Genomic DNA, 21,738 nt, shown 5'->3' with positions numbered 1-21,738 from the left:
AGTGATGAATTATGCATTCAGAAATATCAAATTAGCTTTTTAAATTGAAAGGTATTCAAATGTTGATGAAGAGGGGTTTAATAAATGCATTCTACAGAAGATAATGGTATAGGAAACCTACAAAATAATAGCAAGAACCCCCTCTGCAGTTTAGAAAATGCTGTCATAATGCTGTGCTGATAAACATTTACAATGCATGTTTAATGGCCTACTTAATGGCCTACTCTTCACAGAAGATGTCCCTAAAAACTATCTACAGTGTCATGAAGAGTCTGCATTGTAAAGTCCACTGAATATTCGCCTAAAAAAGGACAGTTCACTGAATATTCCCCCTTAGTAGACTGTAAAGATTTGGCATGGGTCCTCAGATCCTCAAAACGTGCTACAGCTGCAACATCGAGAACGTGACAGGTTGCATCACTGCATTGTATGGCAACTGCTCAGCCTCCAACCTCAAGGCACTACAGAGGGTAGTGCGTACGGCACAGTACATCACTGGGGTCAAGCCTCCTGCCATCCAGGAACTCTATACCAGGCGGTGTCAGAGGAAGGCCCCAAAAATTGCCAAAGACTCCAACCACCCTAGTCATAGACTGTTCTCTCTGCAACCGCAAGGCAAGCAGTAACGGAGCGCCAAGTCTAGGTCCAAAAGGCTTCTTCACAGCTTCTACGCCCAAGCCGTAAGACTCCTGAACAGCTAATCAAATGGCTACCGCCCCCCTCCCCCCACGCACACACATTTTTACACTGCTGCTACTCTCTGTTTATTATCTATGCATAGTCACTTTACCTCTCTCTACCTATATGTTCATATTACCTCAATTACCTTAACTAGCCTGTGCCTTAACTAGCCACATTGACTCTGTATATACTGTAGCCTCGCTACTGTTATTTTATTGTTGCTCTTTAGTTATTTGTCATTTTATTTTGTAATTATTTTATTTCTGTTTATTTGAGTAAATCCTTTCCTATCACTTATTTTTCTTCAAACTGTATGGTTGGTTAAGGGCTTGTAAGTCAGCATTTCACTGTAAGGTCTACACCTGTTGTATTCAGCATTTCACTGTAAGGTCTACACCTGTTGTATTCGGTGCATGTGACAAATACAATTGGATTGGATTTGAAAAGGACCGTTCACTGAATATTACCCTAAATATTGACTATCTACAGTGTTAGTACAATGTCATAAAGAGTCTATGAATGTAAAGTATGACCAGAATCTAGAAAATCAAGATAATTCTGTCATTTACAGTACAATATCAAGACGCACTTATTTTAATCCTTCTATCCCCTGTATACATCAATGTCAAAACACTGTCCCTTGATCAAATTAAACCCGTTCCTCGAAAACTGAAGTTTCTCCCCCACTAATCCTCCACCGAGATGATGATGGTGCTGGGCCAGTGGGGGCTGCTGCCACCCTCCCACTGTGTCTAGAGGGCAGAGCAGAGGAGGAAGGGGGAGGCAGGGCCTACCTGCCAGCTGGAGGATTCTGAGGAGGGCTGAAGGATTGTGCAGCCACTGAAGGGCCATGATGGGGCCCAAGGAATCTCCCCCTCCTTGTCCCAGCATCATCATCCACCACCACCACCACCACCACCACCACCACATGAGTCAGTCCCCATACTGCTATATCTGGCAGCCAAGCCCGGTGGAAGGGTCCATGCCAGGGCACCAGACTCCCCTCTCCCTCCCCTACTACCATCCCCACCCCCCATGCCCTCACCACTCCCCTCACATCACGGTCCCCATCCCTCCTCTCCACACAACGCTCATTATTCATGTTCCCGAGGGACAGCTTTCATTTGATCCAATACTTAGAACGGGACCGGAGTTGCTTTGCTGCTGCGTCCCGCCTGGATCTTTCGTCATTTGAATGGAGTTTTTTTCATACGGCTGGGTCTCTGTTATGCTGATGAGATGTTGACGGGAGTAGTGTCGTGGAAAGGGTCCCCATTGCTGGACTATACCTGTTCTTCTCAGACAGACCACTCCTTCCTTTATCCAGCAGGGCACTGGGGCTGACTTTTTTCCCCCTGAACCTTCAGTGTGCAGTGTCGTCCCCTGGGGTACAATATAATCACAGTACACTCAGAGGTACAACGTAATACTCTCACATGGCACTATCTTTTAGGGTACATGTGTGGATAAAGAGAATGATCCTACATTTTGAATATATACTGTAAGGGAAAGGAAAGGGAAGGTGGACACCTAGTCAGTTGTCCAACTGAATGCGTTCAACTGAAATATGTCTTTGCGCATTTAACCCAACCCGTCTGAGTCAGAGAGGTGCAGGGGGGCCTGCCTTAATCGACATCCACGTCCGTAGGTACAATCATCACACTCTCACTCTCAAGAAAAGGGGTACAATGTGAAGGTATATTTCTGTTTCCCAGGCTCCCAATGCATTTAGTGCATCCTCAATATCCTTAATTTCAACAATTATTCATATTTGTCACCTAAAACGAATGGCTTCATCACTGGGGCGGTACCCTAAAAAAGGCACATTTGTACCATAATTATTATCATCATCATATTTCCCAGTGTCCTCTAACAGGTAGATTTTTGTTGAGTTTTTAATATATGTGTTTTTTTGCATGTAGACCTACTGTCACGATCGTCGTAAGAAGCGGACCATAATGCAGCGCGGTCTGTGTTCATGATGATATTTGAATTAAAGAAAGCACTGAACACTGAATAGAAAACAATAAAAGAAAAAACGACCGTGACGCTATAAGAACTGTGCTGACACAAGCAACTAACATAGACATAGATAATCACCCACCAAGTACCCACAGAATATGGCTGCCTAAATATGGTTCCCAATCAGAGACAACGATAGACAGTTGCCTCTAATTGAGAACCAATCTAGGCAACCGTAGACATACAGTTTACCTAGAAAGGATACAGCCCCATAAACATACAAAACCCCTAGATAAAAAAAAATTGTACCCATTATGGAAATGGTTGTTCCACTTTAAATGGCTTAGGTAGTCTCCACACAATGTTTCTAGCCCTGACAGTCATTATGAATGCAGGTTGCGGTTGAATAAAAATTCAGACTGTTGGATATGCAAAATCTGGCTGTATTCCAATAGGAATTACAAATCACTTAGCAAGCCAGCATAATGTGACTTGCAGTCAGGTTTTTTTTCTCCCACCTTTATTTAACCAGGTAGGCCAGTTGAGAACAAGTTCTCATTTACAACTGCGACCTGGCCAAGATAAAGCAATGCAGTGCGACAAAAACAACAACACAGTGTTACACATGGAATAAACAAACGTACAGTCAATAACACTAACATAGAAAAATCTATATACAGTGTGTGCAAATTAAGTAAGGAGGTAAGGCAATAAAATAGGCCATAGTGGCGAAGTAATTACAATTGAGCAATTACCACTGGAGTGATAGATGTGCAGATGAGGATGTGCAAGTAGAAATACTGGTGTGCAAAGGAGCAGAAAAACAAAAACAAATATGGGGATGAGGTAGGTAGTTGGTTGGATGGCCTATTTACAGATGGGCTGTGTACAGCTGCAGCGATCGGTAAGCTGCTCTGATGCTTGAAGTTAGTCGGGGAGATATAAGTCTCCAACTTCAGTGATTTTTGCATTTCGTTCCAGTCATTGGCAGCACAGACCTGGTTAGGGTTAGGGTTGTTAGGGTTGTTTTGCAAGCCTAAGCAGTAAGGGTTGCAAAATCCTAGTTGGGAAATTCCTGGAAACGGGAGGGGTAAGCAGTGTTGTACCAGTTTAAGAGGTCCACGGTAAAGGAACAAATGGCTTTGTTACTGTGGTGGTACTATATAAAAGCAAAAATGATCCTTTTGTACCTGTGGAGAAATGTACTATCTGAGGTATGAACTGGGGTACAATTATGTACCTATAACTGGGGTACAATTATGTACCTTTAACTGGGGTACAATTATGTACCTATAACTGGGGTACAATTATGTACCTTTAACTAAAAGTAAAAAAGAAGGACCTTACAATGTACCACGCTAATGACAAGCGGTTGTACCCCTTTTTGGAACAAAACTAAACCTATATTTCCGAAAGTGTACGTTTACGGACTGAAATGTTCCCTTGAATTTAGTTATTCTCTTTTTTTTGTTCCGAAAACAAAAGTTGGATCTTTGTGTGATAGCGCCATCTTGTTTGGATCTAACGTACATTGCTCAGGACTACATTAAGCCTTGGGGTAGAACATTCAGTAACATCACTCTTGAATGTTCTGCAGCCAAGAAAGACGAGAAATGAACAACATCTACGAAATGTGTTAGACATCATGCTACTACCACATAACTATACAGTTCTGCCTTGAGCCTATGACACACAACTCCAAAGTCGATTGGCCTGTGGCATTACTGGCTCCAGTTGTTCTGCTCTCCCACCGCAGAACTTTAGTGTACTCTTGAGACAGAAGCTGTGCTACTCAGTTTTACCTTTTAGATTTGAAAGGAATATCTATAAACATGAGCAGAGCTTTTTCTGAGTAACTGCTGAAATCCAATACATTTTTAGTCAGACTTGCAGTAAACAATTGGAAACGGCCCCGGACTAACGCCCTGGTAACGTATAAAATGTCTGGAGGCTGATACTTTTCAGCACCTCAGGTTTTTTAACCCAAAGCAACGCAATTTTCACTCCTTGTAACACCAATTGTTTTGGACTATACTGCACAGACTTGGCCTACCTGAATAATTTCAACAAACATAATATAATTCCCAGGAATATATGTTACAAAAATAATTCTGGATGTTAGTATTCAAAATGATAGCATCTCTCCGGCCATTGAAAACACTGAGCGCGGTAATTGGAAGAAGAGGTTGCCTCTGCTGATGCATCACTGTAAAAGAGATCCGGCCCACAGTCTTGCCAAGATCATATGAACTAAAACCTCTAATTAATCTTCCCATCACTGACCAAATACAGCTTCCTACAACATAAATTAGTTACTGTATATGTTCAAGTGTGTGTGTGTGTGTGTGTGCATTGGTGATAGAGGGAAGGGAGAGATAACAGAGAGGGAGAGGAGAGAAAGAGTGTTAGTGTGCATATGTTTTTGTGTACATTGTGTGTGTGTGTATGTGCATGAGTGCACAGTTTGCATTTTCATAAGCACATAATGTACACTGCTTTCACTGCCTCATATGCAGTCATTCTCAGTGGTGCAATACATGGCATCTGTCACAGGGGTGAGGTGTGCTTTTCAAATGCACAGCTCACTCACTTACACTGTAGTTGACAACGACCTACATCAAAGCATCAGAGTACCTTTGCATAAAGAAAACACTGACATTGCACTGTATAATACTCCTTATATAAGACACTCGGACAAGAACAGCTCAGAGCCAGACGCCTGGTATATTCAATATGTTTCCTTTAATTTGAAATAGTACTCAAACAAATGAGCAGTGTTATTGTAATGTGAAATGTATCATATTGCTCTGTGTGTGTGTTTTAATCCCTGGGTCCATATAGCTACTTCAAAAGGAAAATGTAGAGTTAGCTGCTGGCCCATACGTTTCAATGAAATAGAAGTGACTGATGACTATACAAACCCTCCCTTTCATTTCCTGAATCTCAGGCCTAATAAAAATGGTTGTCACCGCGGGCTGTCTGGCTGCATATCCCTAAGTATCACTACTGACAGAACACAATGGCATTCATAATAACGTTTCTCCTCATCTCACTGATGGCAGTCATACAGAATAGGACATGTTGTGACATACACTGGTCGGGGTCTTGGTTCTATCTGTGTGCGTGTGTGTGTGAAGGAGAGAGACTGTGTGCTACTGTGTGCATGCATGATTGTGTGTGTATGTGAGTGTGTAGTACTGGCCCTTTGCCATATGAGGCTTATCCACAGTCCAGATCCTCTACTACACCCTGCCCTCTTCTCACTAGCCCTGCCTCTGTCAAATCAATGGCACTCTACTACCACCTAGTGGACCACAACGGAATAATAGCCATCTGGGGCAAGACTGGGAGAGGGGGAGAGGAGCTGTTTACAAGTGGCATTTTTCCCTAATTAAAAGTAGCACTTGTTGGAGCACTTGGTCTGGAGAAGGACTGGCATCCACAGTGACGCAGGCCGGGCCCTCAATCCGCTGGTAAGCCTCCTCCACTCTGCAGACAAAGAGAATAAGTAATTATGTCCCACAAATTAACAAAGCACTTAAAATCTGGGTCAGCAGTACCTTTGAGATGGTATACCAAATTAATTGCTTTTCCTGATCACATGAACTAACCAGGAAAAAGCTAAGGGCCATAAGGATGAGTAAAGCTATAAAATAATGATCACAATGGTTTTTGATAGTTGTATGTCAATTTTAGACTGCAAATTGCTATGCCTTTGCCTGGTTCATCCATATACCGTAATATATTTCACATAATAAGTACCAAAACATACGGCCATAGTGGACATTGAGCAATAGTAAGAACAATGGTCTAGAAGATTAAAAAACATCAACTGACAGCACACAATCATCATGCCAGAGGTTGGACAGGTGATGGACTGAGAGCCAGAGTCCAGACTGTCAACAGTGATCAACAGCTGTCTTCCTTGAGGATAATGACTGCTCGTTGAATATCTGGTGAGCCCATGTGAAAAGCATTAATCCCAAATGGCACCCTATTCCCTATTTGGGGCACTACTTTTGACCAGAGCCCAATGGGCCCAGGTCAAAGGTAGTGCACTATGTAGGGAATAGGGTGCCATTTGGGACAACGCCCAGGATGTCAGCGGGTAGAATGAACGAAAGTTGCCATCGACCAGTCTGACTACTAGCAGTGCGTAATGGAGCAGACCAACTCAGCAACAAATCACTTGTTCTTTCCTCATCAGATGGTTCCCCTCGGGATGGGAACTGATTGTTAAGTGTTTGATGGGTCAGACTAAGACGGAGTAGGACCTGATGTCCACTCAATTAGGTACAGTAGTGTGTGTGTGTGTGTGTGTGTGTGTGTGTGTGTGTGTGTGTGTGTGTGTGTGTGTGTGTGTGTGTATAGGGTGTGTATAGGGTGTGGAGATGTTTAACTAAACTTGTGGGAACCAGAATAGTAAACAAACCAAAATTTAACCAACTGGGGACATTTTGTCAGTCCCCACAAGGAAAAGGGTTCATTCTAGGGGGTTTATGGTTAGAATTAGAAGTTAGGTTCAGGAAAGTAGGATTTTCAATGGGAATCAATTGTATGTGCCCCCAAGGTTGGTTAAACAAGACTGTGTGTGTGTGTGTGTGCGTGCAGATTACAGTTAGTGATGCTCATCTGACCACTTCAATTCAGCAGTGTGTAAGGTCTGTTAATAAACTGCTGCAAAGTGTGTGCTCCCCACGTCTTCATACATACACCGAAACAGTAGGTGCTGTCAATATGTTGGAATAGAACATGTAATATGTACTACTATATATCTACTCACTTCAGTATTGTGAGCTGTATCACATTCTAATACAGTGGTAAACTTGAAGTATAGTTTCGTCTGAATTTCAGTCATCTTACTTTTTTGGTCAAAGTAGAGAGGGGATAGATGAAGGTGAGACACTGTAGGAAGGTTGAACAAACCCCGGCCTCTGCGGTCAACATGTGCGCTTGAGACAGGTGTGTTCCCACTAGACCACAGGCTCTGCACAAGAAATCTTACTTCTGTCTGAACAGGTGATTGGCCTCCAGCTCCTCCTCCTCCATGGTCTTGTCCTGACCTCTGACCTGTAGTCTCCTCATCCTCTCCTGTGAGCTGAGGCTGAGCATCAGCACCAGGCTGGGCCTCAGGAGGTCCCCTGGCCAACCATACACCTCACTGCCAGCCTGGGGCAGGTTACCCAGCTTACCACCCACCGCCGTGGCAATGGCGTAGGCTGCTGTGCTGTGCCAGTACCTGGGAGGAATGGAGAGTATAGTGGGTTGTTGTGAGCCTCAAAGACCAGAGACTATGTCTGGTCTACTGGTGTTGTTTGGTGGTTCATTCACAGCTATGTTGAAAATTTGAACCTTTGCTGTGCTTTTTTTTATGACATTAAAGTGGCATAGCCTACTAATAAGGCAGTTACACATACGATTTTTTTGCTTTCTAAACAGTATGTGAAAATAGAACGTTTTACAGTATGGGATATTTATTTTGGACCTAAGCTTGTCGCCTGCCTTCCCGTCTTTGGGACAACAACTCCCATTGTTAGGGCGGAGGCGTGCATCTCATCATTATATACAGATCTCTGGTGTAAGCATACTGTAAACGCTCATAAAAATGAAAAAAATAACAATTATGAACTCGTGGGCTAGGTTGCAGTCCCCTCATGATTGGTATAGGGAGAAGTTGAGTATCATGTAGCAGCCTAAACATATGGATGTTATAGTGAGCTGGGTGAATGGAATATGAATCATCCAATATGCTGTAATAAAAACAAGTTCATGCTCCAAAAAAAAAAAAGATTGTCCTCCATCATCTTAAACGGCACCGACAGCCACTGAGGGTTAGTACACGGTGTGTCGTTTTAGTAAGAAGTAGGCAAAACAGATTTCAGACACAGCCATACATTCAGAAGGGATGACATATCCCAACTCATCAAACTTGATACAACACCAAAGCTATTTCATCCTGCCCTTACCTGTCTACAATGACAGGTGCTTGTCTGGCCTCCTGGCCTATCTGTCCTGCTGTCAGGTAATTCCCAAGGGCGTAGAAGGCCCTGCGGATGAGGGGGGGCTCAGTGTCGAAGCGGGCCCTCCATGGGGACAGACACTGCGGAGGGGACTTCAGGAGAGTGGCCCCCAGTGCCTCCGTCAGGGACTCAGTCAGAGTGGTTTTGCCTGAGCCGTAGTGGGAATAGAGAGAAATTAGAGAAGGGAAAAAAAGCATTGTAACTGACTGAAAGAGCATTCAGTTTTGTATGACCTGAGTTTTTCCTGACCGAAAGGAAAGGAAAACACCTATGCCGTATACAATCGGCTACATTGAATTGGCAAGGACAATAGTGAAGTAGTGATGGTGTTAACCTGTAGCATCCAATCCCTCTATGACAATAACAGGAAAGTCCGTTTTCTCCTTAGACTTGAGTCGCTGGTCCACAAGCTCCAGCACTGCCTTGGACTCCGGGATGATGTCAACACACTACAGATGAGGAGCAAAGTAGATGGAGATGAGATAAGGTTGTAGTTGGCCTGTGTGAATATCATGTTATTCTTTTCTCCACCATTGGAGTGTGACATTGCTAGGTTTTTATTTTGTCCCTGACTGCACCCAGTATTACACAGGCTTATATAGTTTAATATATAAGCCAGTCATAATATCCATACTCAAACACGGAAATGGTTCCAATAGTTTTTCCACCATTCATTTTATCCATTGTGGATTTTAGAAACACTTCAAATAAGCTCTGTGCTCCGTGTAGGTTTACCCTGACGCGACATTTTGATAACCGTGTAAATCCCTCTCGGACAAGGTGACATTTTGATAACCGTGTAAATCCCTCTCGGACAAGGTGCCATTTTGATAACCGTGTAAATCCCTCTCGGACAAGGTGACATTTTGATAACCGTGTAAATCCCTCTCGGACAAGGTGACATTTTTACCCCCTTTTTCGTGATTATGATCTTGTCTCGTCGCTGGAACTCCACAACGGGCTGCCGAGAGGAGAAGGTCGAGTCATGCCTCCTCCGAAACATGACCCGCCAAGCCACGCTCCTTAACACCCGCTCGCTTAACCTGGAAGCCAGCCGCACCAATGTGTCGGAGGATACACCGTTTCACTAACAACCGATGTCAGCCTGCAGGCTCCCGGCCCGCCACAAGAAGTTGCTAGAGCACAATGAGCCAGGTAAAGCCCCCCCGGCCAAACCCTCCCCTAACCCGGACGGCACTGGGTCAATTGTGCGCCGCCCTATGGGACTCCCAGTCATGGCTGGTTGTGACACTGCCTTGGTTCGATCCCAGGCTGTAGTGACGCGGCAGTACTGCGGTGCAGTGCCTTAGACCGCTGCGCCACTCTGGAGGCCTCATGACAAGGTGACTTTTATCAATTCATTTGCCTGTATTTACCACCCAATCATGAAATGCTAATTAGCTGCTAATGTGGCTATCATACAGAACTACAAATGTCTAGCTGAGGCTTCACGTCACATCACAAAAATGGAACCTTTATTTAACTAGGCAATTACTAAATGTAGAATTTAATAAATGAATAAACAGAGAGAAAACATTGCTGACCGCAATGCAGCACCATTGCAGAGAAAAGAGGGCACTCTAGGCGGGCCACGAAATAAAGAAATGCTGAAACTAATGTTGGACAATCAAATTCGAGATTTAAATAAACTAAATGAGTTAAGCCTGGGCCAATAACACAGGCCTTATTTTACACTGCTCCAATGAAACGAGGCCCTCCACGCATTTATGAAAGCTCAAATGATCTCACTCTTTTTACACTTCTACAGGAATATGAAAATATACGTTGAATAAAAGTGTTATTTTTATTGTAATTGTAACAATTGTGGGATGGTACCATGTGTGATAGATAACAGGTGGCATATTATTAGTAAGAAACTCTTGTTTCCTACTACAGGCAGCTGGCTGCAACATTGTAATGCTCCACTGCAGTAAAATTCCCTTCGGCCCCGGTAAGGGACCTCCTATATGTGCACGCGCGCACCAACATTTTCTACCAGGCTAATCAGAGAATTACATAGATAATTGGAGCCTATATCTTTCTATTAAAAAAAATACGTGGTGTGCCTACCTTTTTAACAGACACAGTTATGGTATCCATAGGTTTCGGTATAGCCAAATCCTCCAATAGCGTCACATGCAATCCTTAAAAACCAGGGCTCGAATTGAGTGAGGGTATCCCATACCCTTTGTTAAGGAAAATAGCAAAAAGGATATCTATTGTTTGCTTTATATTTTGAAATAAATAATAAATAAATAATAATAAATACATAAAAAGTATCCAGATTAAATAAAGTATTCTATACCAATGCTTAACTCCATGATGCCTTATGGTAGAAACAAGTTTTAAAATACCCGCGAAGGACGTGACTCCGATGTAAAAAAGGGATATATTGATTACTCTCTATGACATTCTGAGGCTGAGCTGCAGATTATAATATTCGAGGAGATTTTTTTATTTTTTATGACTTTGCTATTCTGTCCCTATTAATTGAGCTTTTCACTTTCTGAAAAGAGAAGATGTTTGCTTAAACCCAGGAAGCTTTTAGGGTAGCACTTCAGTTGCTGGGTTATGCAATAGACAAGTAGCCAGCAGTTGAAGCTTACATTTTTCTGTATCGATAGAGCCTCTGTCTGGGTGGAAAGTGAACTTTTGAAAGTGCCATGCTTAGATTCATAAAGATGTCTAAGAATTAATTATTTGAAAAACAGCATTGCAAAGAAGACACTCTGGTTTGACATGGGAAAAATATGGTAAGAATGCCTATTTCTCTGTCCATTCTTCCCCATTTTCACTATCCACCTTTCTTTTGAGACCTTTTCAGCGCAGCATTTTCTCTTGATTGCAAGCTGTTTTTTCCCTAATCAACACACAAAGAAATATAAAAAATGAATGTAATAGAGTTATTGGTGATTTCATCAACGTAATCTATATTAGGCTATGTCATTGACATTTAACTGGTTACATAGCCTATTAACCAGATGTGTTAAAAATGTTGTTTAATTTGCAGCATAAGCCTATGAATTGGGCCGCTATTATGTTCAGTTCCTGAGACTTTCAGCTGAGAAGATAGTTGGGCCAAAGCAAAACCTATTGCCGACCCCTGCTGAACACAGTTTAGCTGGGATAGGAGGGGGGGCTGCATTTTTTTTGTCTCGCCTAGTGTGGCAGAACGTCCAGTGCTGGCCGTGTCTGTAAATTCAGAGCGTTGTCAGATTGTCAGTTCATAAATTCTGAGCATTTCTCTCTTGGAGCCTTCAGAGCACACACTGGACTCTGGTGGAGGAGTAGGGTTGATCCGAGCGTTCTGACCTCACAACAGCAGTCAAGCACCAAAGCTAACTGGCTAAAGTTGGCTAGCTTGCTAGCTACTTCCAGGCACAAATGAGAGAAAACCTCACTCTGACTATTTTACTCACTCTGACTATTTTACTCAAACTAGCAGAGCTGGTTAAGACTGTTTTCATAGTAGCGTGTTAGTGACTGTAACTGTGCTGCTAGTGTAACTAGTGATGCACCGGCATTAAACTTTTGGCCAATACTGATATCTGATATTTAACATTGCTTTAACATGCTGCCTTTTTAGCATTCGTGTACAGTTAAATAGTTAACATGCACACATGGATGCAGCAGTCTAAGGCACTGCATCTCAGTGCAAGAGGCGTCACTATAGTCCCTGGTTCGAATCCAGGCTGTATCACATTCGGCCGTGATTGGGAGTCCCATAGGGCGGCGCACAATTGGCCCAGCGTCGTCCGGGCCGTCATTGTAAATAAGAATTTGTTCTTAACTGACTTACTTAGTTAAATAAAGGTTACACACACACACACACACACACTGATCAAAAAGTTATTTTGGTGGCATTTACGTATGTCCCCATTACCAGTAAAACATAATCAAAACCTATTTCTTTCACTTGCTGTGCTGTTTCATTGTTCATTTTAGTCGTTTCCTTCTCAACCAGGATTTCTATTAGAGGTCGACCGATTATGATTTTTCGATGCCGATACTGATACCGATTATTGGAGTACCAAAACCAAAAAACAGATACCGATTAAATCAGCCGATTTTTATACATATATTTGTAATAATGACAATTACAACAATACTGAATGAACACTTTTATTTTAACTTAATATAAAACATAAATAAAATCAATTTAGTCACAAATGAATAATGAACATGGTCAATTTGGTTTAAATAATGTAAAAACACAGTGTTGGAGAAGAAAGTAAAAGTGCAATACGTGCCATGTAAAAAAGCTAACGTTTAAGTTCCTTGCTCAGAACATGAGAACCAATGAAAGCTGGTGGTTCCTTTTAACATGAGTCTTCAATATTCCCAGTTAAGACGTTTTAGGTTGTAGTTATTATAGAAATTATAGGACTATTTCTCTCTACATCATTTGTATTTCATATACCTTTGACTATTGGATGTTCTTATAGGCACTATAGTATTGCCAGCCTAATCTCAGTAGTTGATAGGCTTGAAGTCATAAACAGCGCAATGCTTGAAGCACAGCGAAGAGCTGCTGGCAAAGGCAGGAAAGTGCTGTTTGAATGAATGCTTACCAGCCTGCTACTGCCTACCACCGCTCAGTCAGACTGCTCTATCAAATATGAAATCAAAGACTTAATTATAGTATAATAAACACACATAAATACGAGCCTTAGGTCACTAAAATGGTCAAATCTGGAAACTATCATTTCGAAAACAAAACGTTTATTCTTTCAGTGAAATACATTGCTAAGAATAAGGAAAATGACTACAGTTTCTACTGGTCATTGTTTTCAGGTTGGTTGTATTGGTGCTAGCTAGGTACCAAGCTAAAGCTAGCTACCCCAGAAGTTGCGGTCAAACAAATGATGCTTTATTACCAACGCAGTATTTTAAACACATCGTTCGTGGCCGGTGTTTGCAGACGTTTTTGTACAGCTTTGACAGTGCTACTGTATCTTTTTTGACATGCAAAGACCCAATTGGCGTTCCATAGTATGTATGTCTTGAAGCTAATTGCAGTGATGGTATTACTGTGTAACTCCAGTAGTAACTCCAGTAGGGCAACATCTGAAAAATAGCAGACTTGGTAGTGTTAACCGGTGCTCGACCAGTCGGCGAAAGCTAACATCACCAACAACAGAGAATGATTGATTGTCAAGGGCAATGAATTCCAGTATCTTCGCTTTGATTGATTTTGCCTTTAAGTTGTCTCTCTGAAATTTTCTTACTCTTTCAAATGACTGCTCGACCTGTTGACTGCTCGATCCACACAGCAGACATTGTGTGGGCTAGGTTAGAAATGCTGTGTTGCACGTCTAGCGCAACATTTTACATGGCGTTATTATGTCATGTACCTACGTTATATAGGTATGCATGGTAGCTTTGACATCGGTTTTTGACATCGGCTTTAAACTAGACATCCGTTATGTTCACGGATATATAAGTGTAACAGTGTTGCTTCCGTCCCTCTTCTCGCCCCTTCCCAGGCTCGAACCAGGGACCCTCTGCACACATCGACAACAGTCACCCTCGAAGCACCATTATCCACCGCTCCACAAAAGAAGCGGCCTTGCAGAGCTAGGGAAACAACTACTTCAAGGTCTCAGAGCGAGTGACGTCTCCGATTGAAACGCTATTAGCACACACCCCGCTAACTAGCTAGCCATTTCACAAGGGTTACGCATGTAACTCAACCCCCTTTTGACCTCCTTTTCTGCAGCAACCAGTGATCTGGGTCACGGCACCAATGTAACAGTGTTGCTTCAATCTCTCTCCTCGCCCCTACCCGGGCTCAAACCAGGGACCCTCTGCATACATCGACAACAGTCACCCTCGAAGCACCGTTACCCATTGCTGCACAAAAACCACGGCCCTTGCAGAGCAAGAGAAACAACTACTTCAAGGTCTCAGTGCGAGTAACGTCGCCGATTGAAACGATATTAGTGCGCACCCCACTAACTAGCTAGTCATTTCACACCGGTTACACTAGCAACAACTGAATTATTTTATTTTGTTGTCAACCTTTACTGACACCTGTCATATTCAACGGGTGTTGCGCATTCATTCATTAATCAGTTATTCTGAGCTCTAGCACACTCAAATGAGAGACTGCTCTGAAACTGGTACATAGCCAAACTGAATTTACTTTTGTAAATTCACTCTGGTGTTTTTTTGGAGATGTTTACTGACACAGTTCGTTGTGCGTTCGTATAGTCATCAGTTATTCTGCGCTCTGGCACACTCAGTCGAGAGTGCTCTGAAATCGGAGTAGATACCCAAGAGAGAATTTACGAAAGCACATATTTTCGGCAATTATCCCAAAACTAGGGATGCACGATATATCGGTGAACGTATCGGAATTTGACGATATTAGCTAAAAATGCCACCATCGGTATGTCTAGGTTAATGCAGATGTGCAAAACCGATGTCAAAGCTGACGGGCGTACCTATATAACGTAGGTACATGCCGTAATGACGACACGTATAATTTTGAGCTACACGTGCAACACAGCATTCATAGCCCAGCCCACAATGTCTGCTGTGTGGATCAAGCAGTCAACAAGTCAAGCAGTCATTTGAAAGAGTAAGAAAATTTCAGCGAGACAACTCAAAATACAAAATCCATTAAAGCCGAGATAATGGGATTCACTGCCCAACCGTTCACTGTCATGGGTGATGTTGGCTTTGGTCGGCACCGGTACATACTACCAAATGTGCCATTTTTCAGATGTTACCCTACCGAAGTTACACAGTAATAGCGTCACTGCTATTAGCTTCAAGACATACATACTATGGAACGCCATTTGGGTCTTCGCATGTCAAAAAAGATACAGTAGCACTGTCAAAGCTGTACAAAAAGTGTGCAAACAAGCAAACACCGGCCACGAACGATGTGTTTACAATACTGCATTGGTAATAAAGCATAATTTGCTCAACAGCAACTTCTGGGGTAGCTAGCTTTAGCTTGGTACCTAGCTAGAACCAATACAACCAGCCTGTAAACAAAGACCAGTAGAAACTGCAGTCATTATTCTTAGGAATCCTTGAGTAAGTATTAGCTAGGTTGCCACTTGTTGTTCGCCTATTGAAATTGAGCTTCAGTTCATGAAAATAAATAGCTAGCCAGCTACTTAACCCTGTTGCCCAAAGCTAACGTTATGAACAGCCAGCTAGCTTCATCTGGCTAATGAGGCTCAACCGGAGTTGGTTATGTGTTGTGAAGCTAGCCACAATAAAGATTAGGCACAATATTGGAATTTGGGGTTTGCCTTCAAAATAAAAGTGTCATTGACAGCGATGCAATTGAATACAATTAGTATAATTATGCCATACTTTAAAAAAAAAGACTAACCGTTAAGTCCACTATTGTGGCTAATCCTTATTGTGGCTAGCTTCACATAGATGGGTCCGACCCCCATCATTCAAATACAAACTGTTTTATAAATTAGGGTTATTTTAGATGACACCTAGCTATATAGTTAGCCAGCTAACTATAGCTACTGAAACAGCACTGTAGGTGCACAAGACAACTTTAGCAGCATCATAGCATTCGTATCGATGAATCGTAGTGTAATCAATGTGTAATAACTATGTAAAAAATGTATGAATGCGTTAAATTATTATGTGACGTGCAGTCATATTCAGGTCCTGATTGGTCAACAAGCTTATTTGACACGTCAAATAGTGTTAACGCCTGGTCATTGTTTTATTTTTGACACGCAAAGACCCAAACAGAGTTCCTTAGCAAAGACCCAAACGGCATCCCATAGAAATCCTGGTTGAGAAAAAAAAAAGACTGAATAAATGAACAACAAAGCAGCACAGCAAGTAGGTGAAAGAAATAGGTTTTGATTATGTTTTACTGGTAATGGGGACATATGTAAATGCCAACAGAATATATTTTTGGTCAGTGTGGTGTGTGTGTGTGTAACCTTTATTTAACTAGGCAAGTCAGTTAAGAACACATTTTTATTTACAATGATGGCCAAACCCGGACGACGCTGGGCCAATTGTGCGCCGCCCTATGTGACTCCCAATCACGGCCGGATGTGATACAGCCTGGATTCGAACCAGGGACTGTAGTGACGCCTCTTGCACTGAGATGCAGTGCCTTAGACTGCTGCGTCCATGTGTGTGTGTTAACTATTTAACTGTACTAGAATGCTTAAAAAGCCGCTAAAATTGTAAATATCGGTTATTGGTGTCTTTTTTTATACAAGGAAAATAACGGATAACAGTATTGGCCAAAAATGTCAAATTGGTACATCACTACCCAAAATCCTATGCAAACCAGATGTAACTAATTTCGAGGGTTTTAGGATTACAAACCGGCCAGCTCTATACACATAATGACAACTGCACAAATACACGGCAACATGTGTCAACTGATTTGAAACATAAAAGTGTCACTATTCAAACCTGTTGCAGAACTTTGTAGGCATCCTCAAAACTATAGAACACGTCATAGTTGATAATGTTGAGAGTTGAAGGATGATGCACTGGCTTTTCAGCAGGTACCACGCAGTATTTCTCCAACACCTCCACCCAACCGTCTTCTGTATTGGACCACAGGTGTTGCGACCACTGTCTGTCCTCTCCCCCGCACAAGTAGGAGCATACATAGACTGGGTCATTGCGAAGCAACTCGCCTAATACTCGTTCAGTCGCTGAGGACTTAGATGCGTCTTTTAGAAAATATCCTTTGATGACAGAATCTTTGACATTGGGCTGAAATATGGACATTTCCAAAATCGTACATTCTGGAGGTAACTCTTTAGAAAGTTTTTTTTTCAGTCCTCCATAAAACTTTGCTCTTTCAATTTTGTCATCGCTTTGCACATGGAGCGAGTAGCACATTTCATCAGCGAGGACATTTCTGAACACTTGTGGCCGTTCGCTCTGTTTGCTTGCTAGGGCGAAGTAGATTGGGTCAGAGTTCGTATCGAAGTCCACTGCAAAAACATAAGAAGACCACTGGCCCAACCGGGACATCATGCGTCTTGCCATCTTGAATCAAACCACGAACGAAATGCACTTTCAGCTGAAACACAACTGACAGGCACGCCTGATTTGGGAAACTGGGGAGGGAACGAAACTTATGGCGCTTGACAGGCAAACCGAAACTCGAGCCACTTGATAATACCAAAAACGAAAGTGATAAGGTGTGCCTATCATAATATGGCTGTTACCTCCTGTCCCATGGCCTCACCTAAATGACACAAATGAGTCAGCAAATTTGCTTAGCACTATTACGGTATGAAGGCCTATTCAAAGCGCAGGCTTTTTATTATAAGCACTAACGTATGTAGGCATGTAATAGGACTGCATTTGAATAAATACATTATTGTTCATTTTATTTTCAAGTTTTTAGAGCGCTGCAGTGATGGTCATTTAGCCGAGTGCACCACTACTCATACACTGGGCACAGACGTCAGTCAACGTCGAGTTTTGATTTAGCCTACATTTGGTTGAGTCGTCAACAAAGGTGAATTAAAAGTGAAATCGACAACAAAAAATGACCATGACAAAGCAATTTTTGAAAATCCAACCAGTTATCCACATTGATTCAACATGATCACATTTAATTGTTTGGTTGAAATGGCGTGGATTCAACCCGTTTTTGTGGGAGGCCTATTCAACTTTGGAATAGAAACTGCTCATGTGACGTTATGAAGATCAGTTACATTACAACGCCAGGAGACGCTTCATTTATTGCGGAGTCGAGTTAGCCCTGCATCAGAAGTTTCAACAGGACAGCTGAAGACTAGTAATATTTCTCTACTCAAGTCGTGTTCTGCATGAGTTTCCTCCAGTGCATCTTTGCAACTGTCCTGTCCTGGCATGGATCAATGTGCGAGGACAGCAGGTGCACGTCGCATCACAGTTCTCTTCTACAGGAAAAATCAACCCAAGTGTCAATTATATTTGGTCCTACTCATTGAGGAAGCAAAGAGAGTTTTACAGCTTCTCAATGAATCTGGTATATTTGCCCCAAGATTATATTTATGCATTTTAAAATTCCCTATTTCAATTCACATGATATGTTATTAGATTAGTATTACAGCCTATTTCTATCTAATTTAATATTATATTCAGTGTTTATTAATGTCATACACGATAGAGATGATTTCTTGGGGAAATTAGTCCAATAGTGCAAACATGAACTCCATCTCCCAAGTGTCAGTATTGTCAGCAATGGCAGCATGATCACAAAGAAGTGGTTCCAAACATATGATAAGATGGTTTTCATTTTAGGTTCTGTGTTAAAATAAAACATGGTAGGCCAACCAACGTTACCCCGGTGATTTTCATTACATCATAAAGCACCCATCATAAACAAACAAACCACATTATCCTCAGGAAAAAAAACAAGTTGTTATTTACACTAGATGTCAGCACCGGGTTAGTTTGGATATGAGGTCACAAAAAGCGAACTCAGAGAAGCATTTCACACTTTTTATTTGAAAGGCCTCGACAGTTGACTTTGATCATCAAAATGTTTTTAAAAACGACTTGTTGATATTTTCACTTCTATAAATATAAACTATCACATGGATGTCTGGATATTAATACATTTTGAATTCATTGGTGTTTCAAAATAACATTCTTTGAGAGATGATGTCAGTTTTATCACCAAAACTCTCCTTGGAGAATACCAGGACATTCTGGCCATTTCCTGTGACAGCTTTGACGAGGACATCAACCAGACATTTGGCAGAGCCCAGGGCAGGAAGAGCCACCTGGACAACCTCTTCAAGGTCCGTGACTGGTGCCAGAAGTACAAAGTGGCGTTCAAAATCAACTCTGTGATCAACATCTTCAATGTGGATGAAGACATGAGAGAAAACATCACCAAACTCAACCCTGTACGCTGGAAGGTTAGGGTGTTCCAATGCATTAACATTACACACCAGTAATGCTGTATCTGTGAATAGAGGTGTGTTCTCATACCATAGATGTAACAAATGAGTTGTATGGCCTTGACTTCACTGTGTGTGCTGTATAGGTGTTCCAGTGTCTGCTGATCGATGGCGAGAACAGTCTGAGGGAGGCAGAGAGGTTTCTCATCAGCGACCAGCATTTTCAGGTCTTCCTGGAAAGGCACAGCAGCATTAGCTGCCTGGTACCAGAGGCCAATCAGAAGGTATGGGACTGGACTTAAGACAATATTATATTTTTTTATTGTCCGTTATTGATATTATGATGGTTCAACAACTACTACTCCATTAAAATTGTTTCCAAATGCTACTAAGGTTTAAAGTACACCATTAGAAAAAAGGGTTCCAAACGTGTTCTTCTGCTGTCCCTATAGGAGAACCATTTGTGGTTCCAGGTAGAACCTTCTTTTGGGTTGCATGTAGTACCCTCTGTGGACAACATTGTAATACAAAATAGTTTTGACATTAACATGTTTCCTTGTTGTCTTCTTTTGTCAGATGAGAGATTCCTACCTCATTCTGGATGAATATGTAAGTCCTTTTTTTAAATCCGTTATTTTACATGATACTCACTCTACATTCCAAGTCTTAGCATGCCCTTTAAAGGAGACAGTCCTCGTTCATCAGAACTATTGAACAGCTGTCTAAATGCTTTGAGTTGTATAGGCATGTACCTTGATCAGAGTGGATGTACAGGTTCTAAGAAGGGTGAAATAAGATGCCGTTTTGCATATATTTTATATTTTTAAGTTTTAGGTATGAGGTTTTATAGCAGTGATATTTTGATAATGGACTAGATTGTCAAGAAGCTCTTCTATGACCAGTTGGTGACCCTTTATAATAACTTTCATGATTAAGCCTTTATAAATGCTTATACAATTCTTTATAAATGATTCTTCATGTTCTAAATGCTTATGAATTAGACATTTAAAAAAAATGCTTTTTTAGATGCGTTTCCTGGATTGCCGAGAGGGGAGGAAAGATCCATCCTTGATGTTGGCGTGGAAGAGGCCATTCAGTTCAGTGGCTTTGATGAGAAGATGTTCCTAAAGAGAGGAGGGAAATATGTGTGGAGCAAAGCTGACATGCGGCTCGAGTGGTGATTCACACATTATAATCAGTTATTGCTACACTTCTGTATGTATTTTCTGTATGTTTTTTTATAAAAAATAGTTTCCGCCTGTATAACTGCACTTTACACATAAATATTTTTGATATTCTAAAAGTTATGTTGGAATCTTTTACTGCTACAGTGGGGCAAAAAAGTATTTAGTAAGCCACCAATTGTGCAAGTTCTCCCATTTAAAAAGATGAGAGAGGCCTGTAATTTTCATCATAGGTACACATAGGGAACTTTCACAATTCGTGGCTGACTAAATACTTTTTTGTCCCACTGTATACCTTGAGGCGTTTGTGTACTGTACCTTTAATTAGTAGTAAAATTACACAGCACAGCTACTCTACACAGACAACTATTTAATCACTCACTGGATAATAATAACTTGCTTCTTGTATGTCCAGATTTGTTGCTTTTTCCTTTTATGTCCTGTTATCCAATTTTTTACATGTTCTATTCACCAGCCAAGAGGCTTATTTTCACTTTCGTGTAGTATTTGGAATTTAGCACTTTGAGTGAAATGTGGGGAATTTACGAATACAGTTGCTACTATTTGCAGTGTGTTACATCTGTCTCTGTATGTAATGTATCGCAAAAAAATAAAAATAAAGATGACATTGCATGATAAAGAATGATGTTTGTTAATCACAATCAATTTACAGGAAGCACATTTATTCAGTATCTGGATCAGGTTTGTTGCCATACAACCATTCCAATTTTAAGAGGCAACTACTGTAGCTTAAAGTTATATGCTATTGTTCTCCATCCATTTCAGTAGTTGTAGTTCTACTGTAGCCTAAATGTGCAGTACATGTCTATTGGGATAACTCAAATCCCCACCCCTGATAAGATTGCTCACTGGATCACTATGAGGATGGGTTCCCTTGGGACTGACATAATGTCTCTGTTTACTACAGTATGTTGTAATCAGGTCTTGATCTTTGTCTCATCATATCTGGAGACTCTTAATGGGACAATAGTCAGTCCCCCTTATATTAATAAGCAGGCCTATAAGCCTTCA

At 41.5% G+C, this 21,738-nt stretch overlaps 1 protein-coding gene and 1 pseudogene across 1 annotated transcript; one reads left to right on the top strand and one right to left on the bottom strand.

The window, feature by feature from the left end:
* Positions 1 to 5,361: 5,361 nt before the first annotated feature.
* cmpk2 (cytidine monophosphate (UMP-CMP) kinase 2, mitochondrial) lies at positions 5,362 to 17,788 on the bottom strand. The gene is made up of 5 exons (XM_020500886.2): positions 17,082 to 17,788; positions 8,998 to 9,112; positions 8,610 to 8,811; positions 7,649 to 7,882; positions 5,362 to 6,132 (listed from the first exon to the last, which is right to left on the bottom strand). Exons 1-5 carry the CDS (start codon positions 17,667 to 17,669, stop codon positions 6,012 to 6,014), a joined length of 1,260 nt encoding a protein of 419 aa, XP_020356475.1. The 5' UTR covers positions 17,670 to 17,788; the 3' UTR covers positions 5,362 to 6,011.
* A 1,482-nt stretch (positions 17,789 to 19,270) lies between these two features.
* On the top strand, positions 19,271 to 21,328 carry LOC109903881 (radical S-adenosyl methionine domain-containing protein 2-like; annotated as a pseudogene).
* The last annotated feature ends 410 nt before the right edge of the window (positions 21,329 to 21,738 follow it).

The sequence above is a fragment of the Oncorhynchus kisutch genome, linkage group LG14 (genome assembly GCF_002021735.2).
Source record: "Oncorhynchus kisutch isolate 150728-3 linkage group LG14, Okis_V2, whole genome shotgun sequence".
Lineage (NCBI taxonomy): Eukaryota > Metazoa > Chordata > Actinopteri > Salmoniformes > Salmonidae > Oncorhynchus > Oncorhynchus kisutch.
Note: the sequence above shows the minus strand (reverse complement) of the source record. Positions and strands in the feature narration are given on the sequence as shown.

What these genes read in the sequence shown, in the direction of transcription:
- cmpk2 (XM_020500886.2), bottom strand. Translation starts at nt 17,669, where the DNA reads ATGGCAAGACGCATGATGTCCCGGTTGGGCCAGTGGTCTTCTTATGTT. An exon ending in AGAGGGATTGGATGCTACAG is followed by an intron (nt 8,812 to 8,997) that starts GTTAACACCATC and finishes ACTACGGCTCAG; the next exon opens with GCAAAACCACTCTGACTGAG. An exon ending in GCACCTGTCATTGTAGACAG is followed by an intron (nt 7,883 to 8,609) that starts GTAAGGGCAGGA and finishes CATTCCTCCCAG; the next exon opens with GTACTGGCACAGCACAGCAG.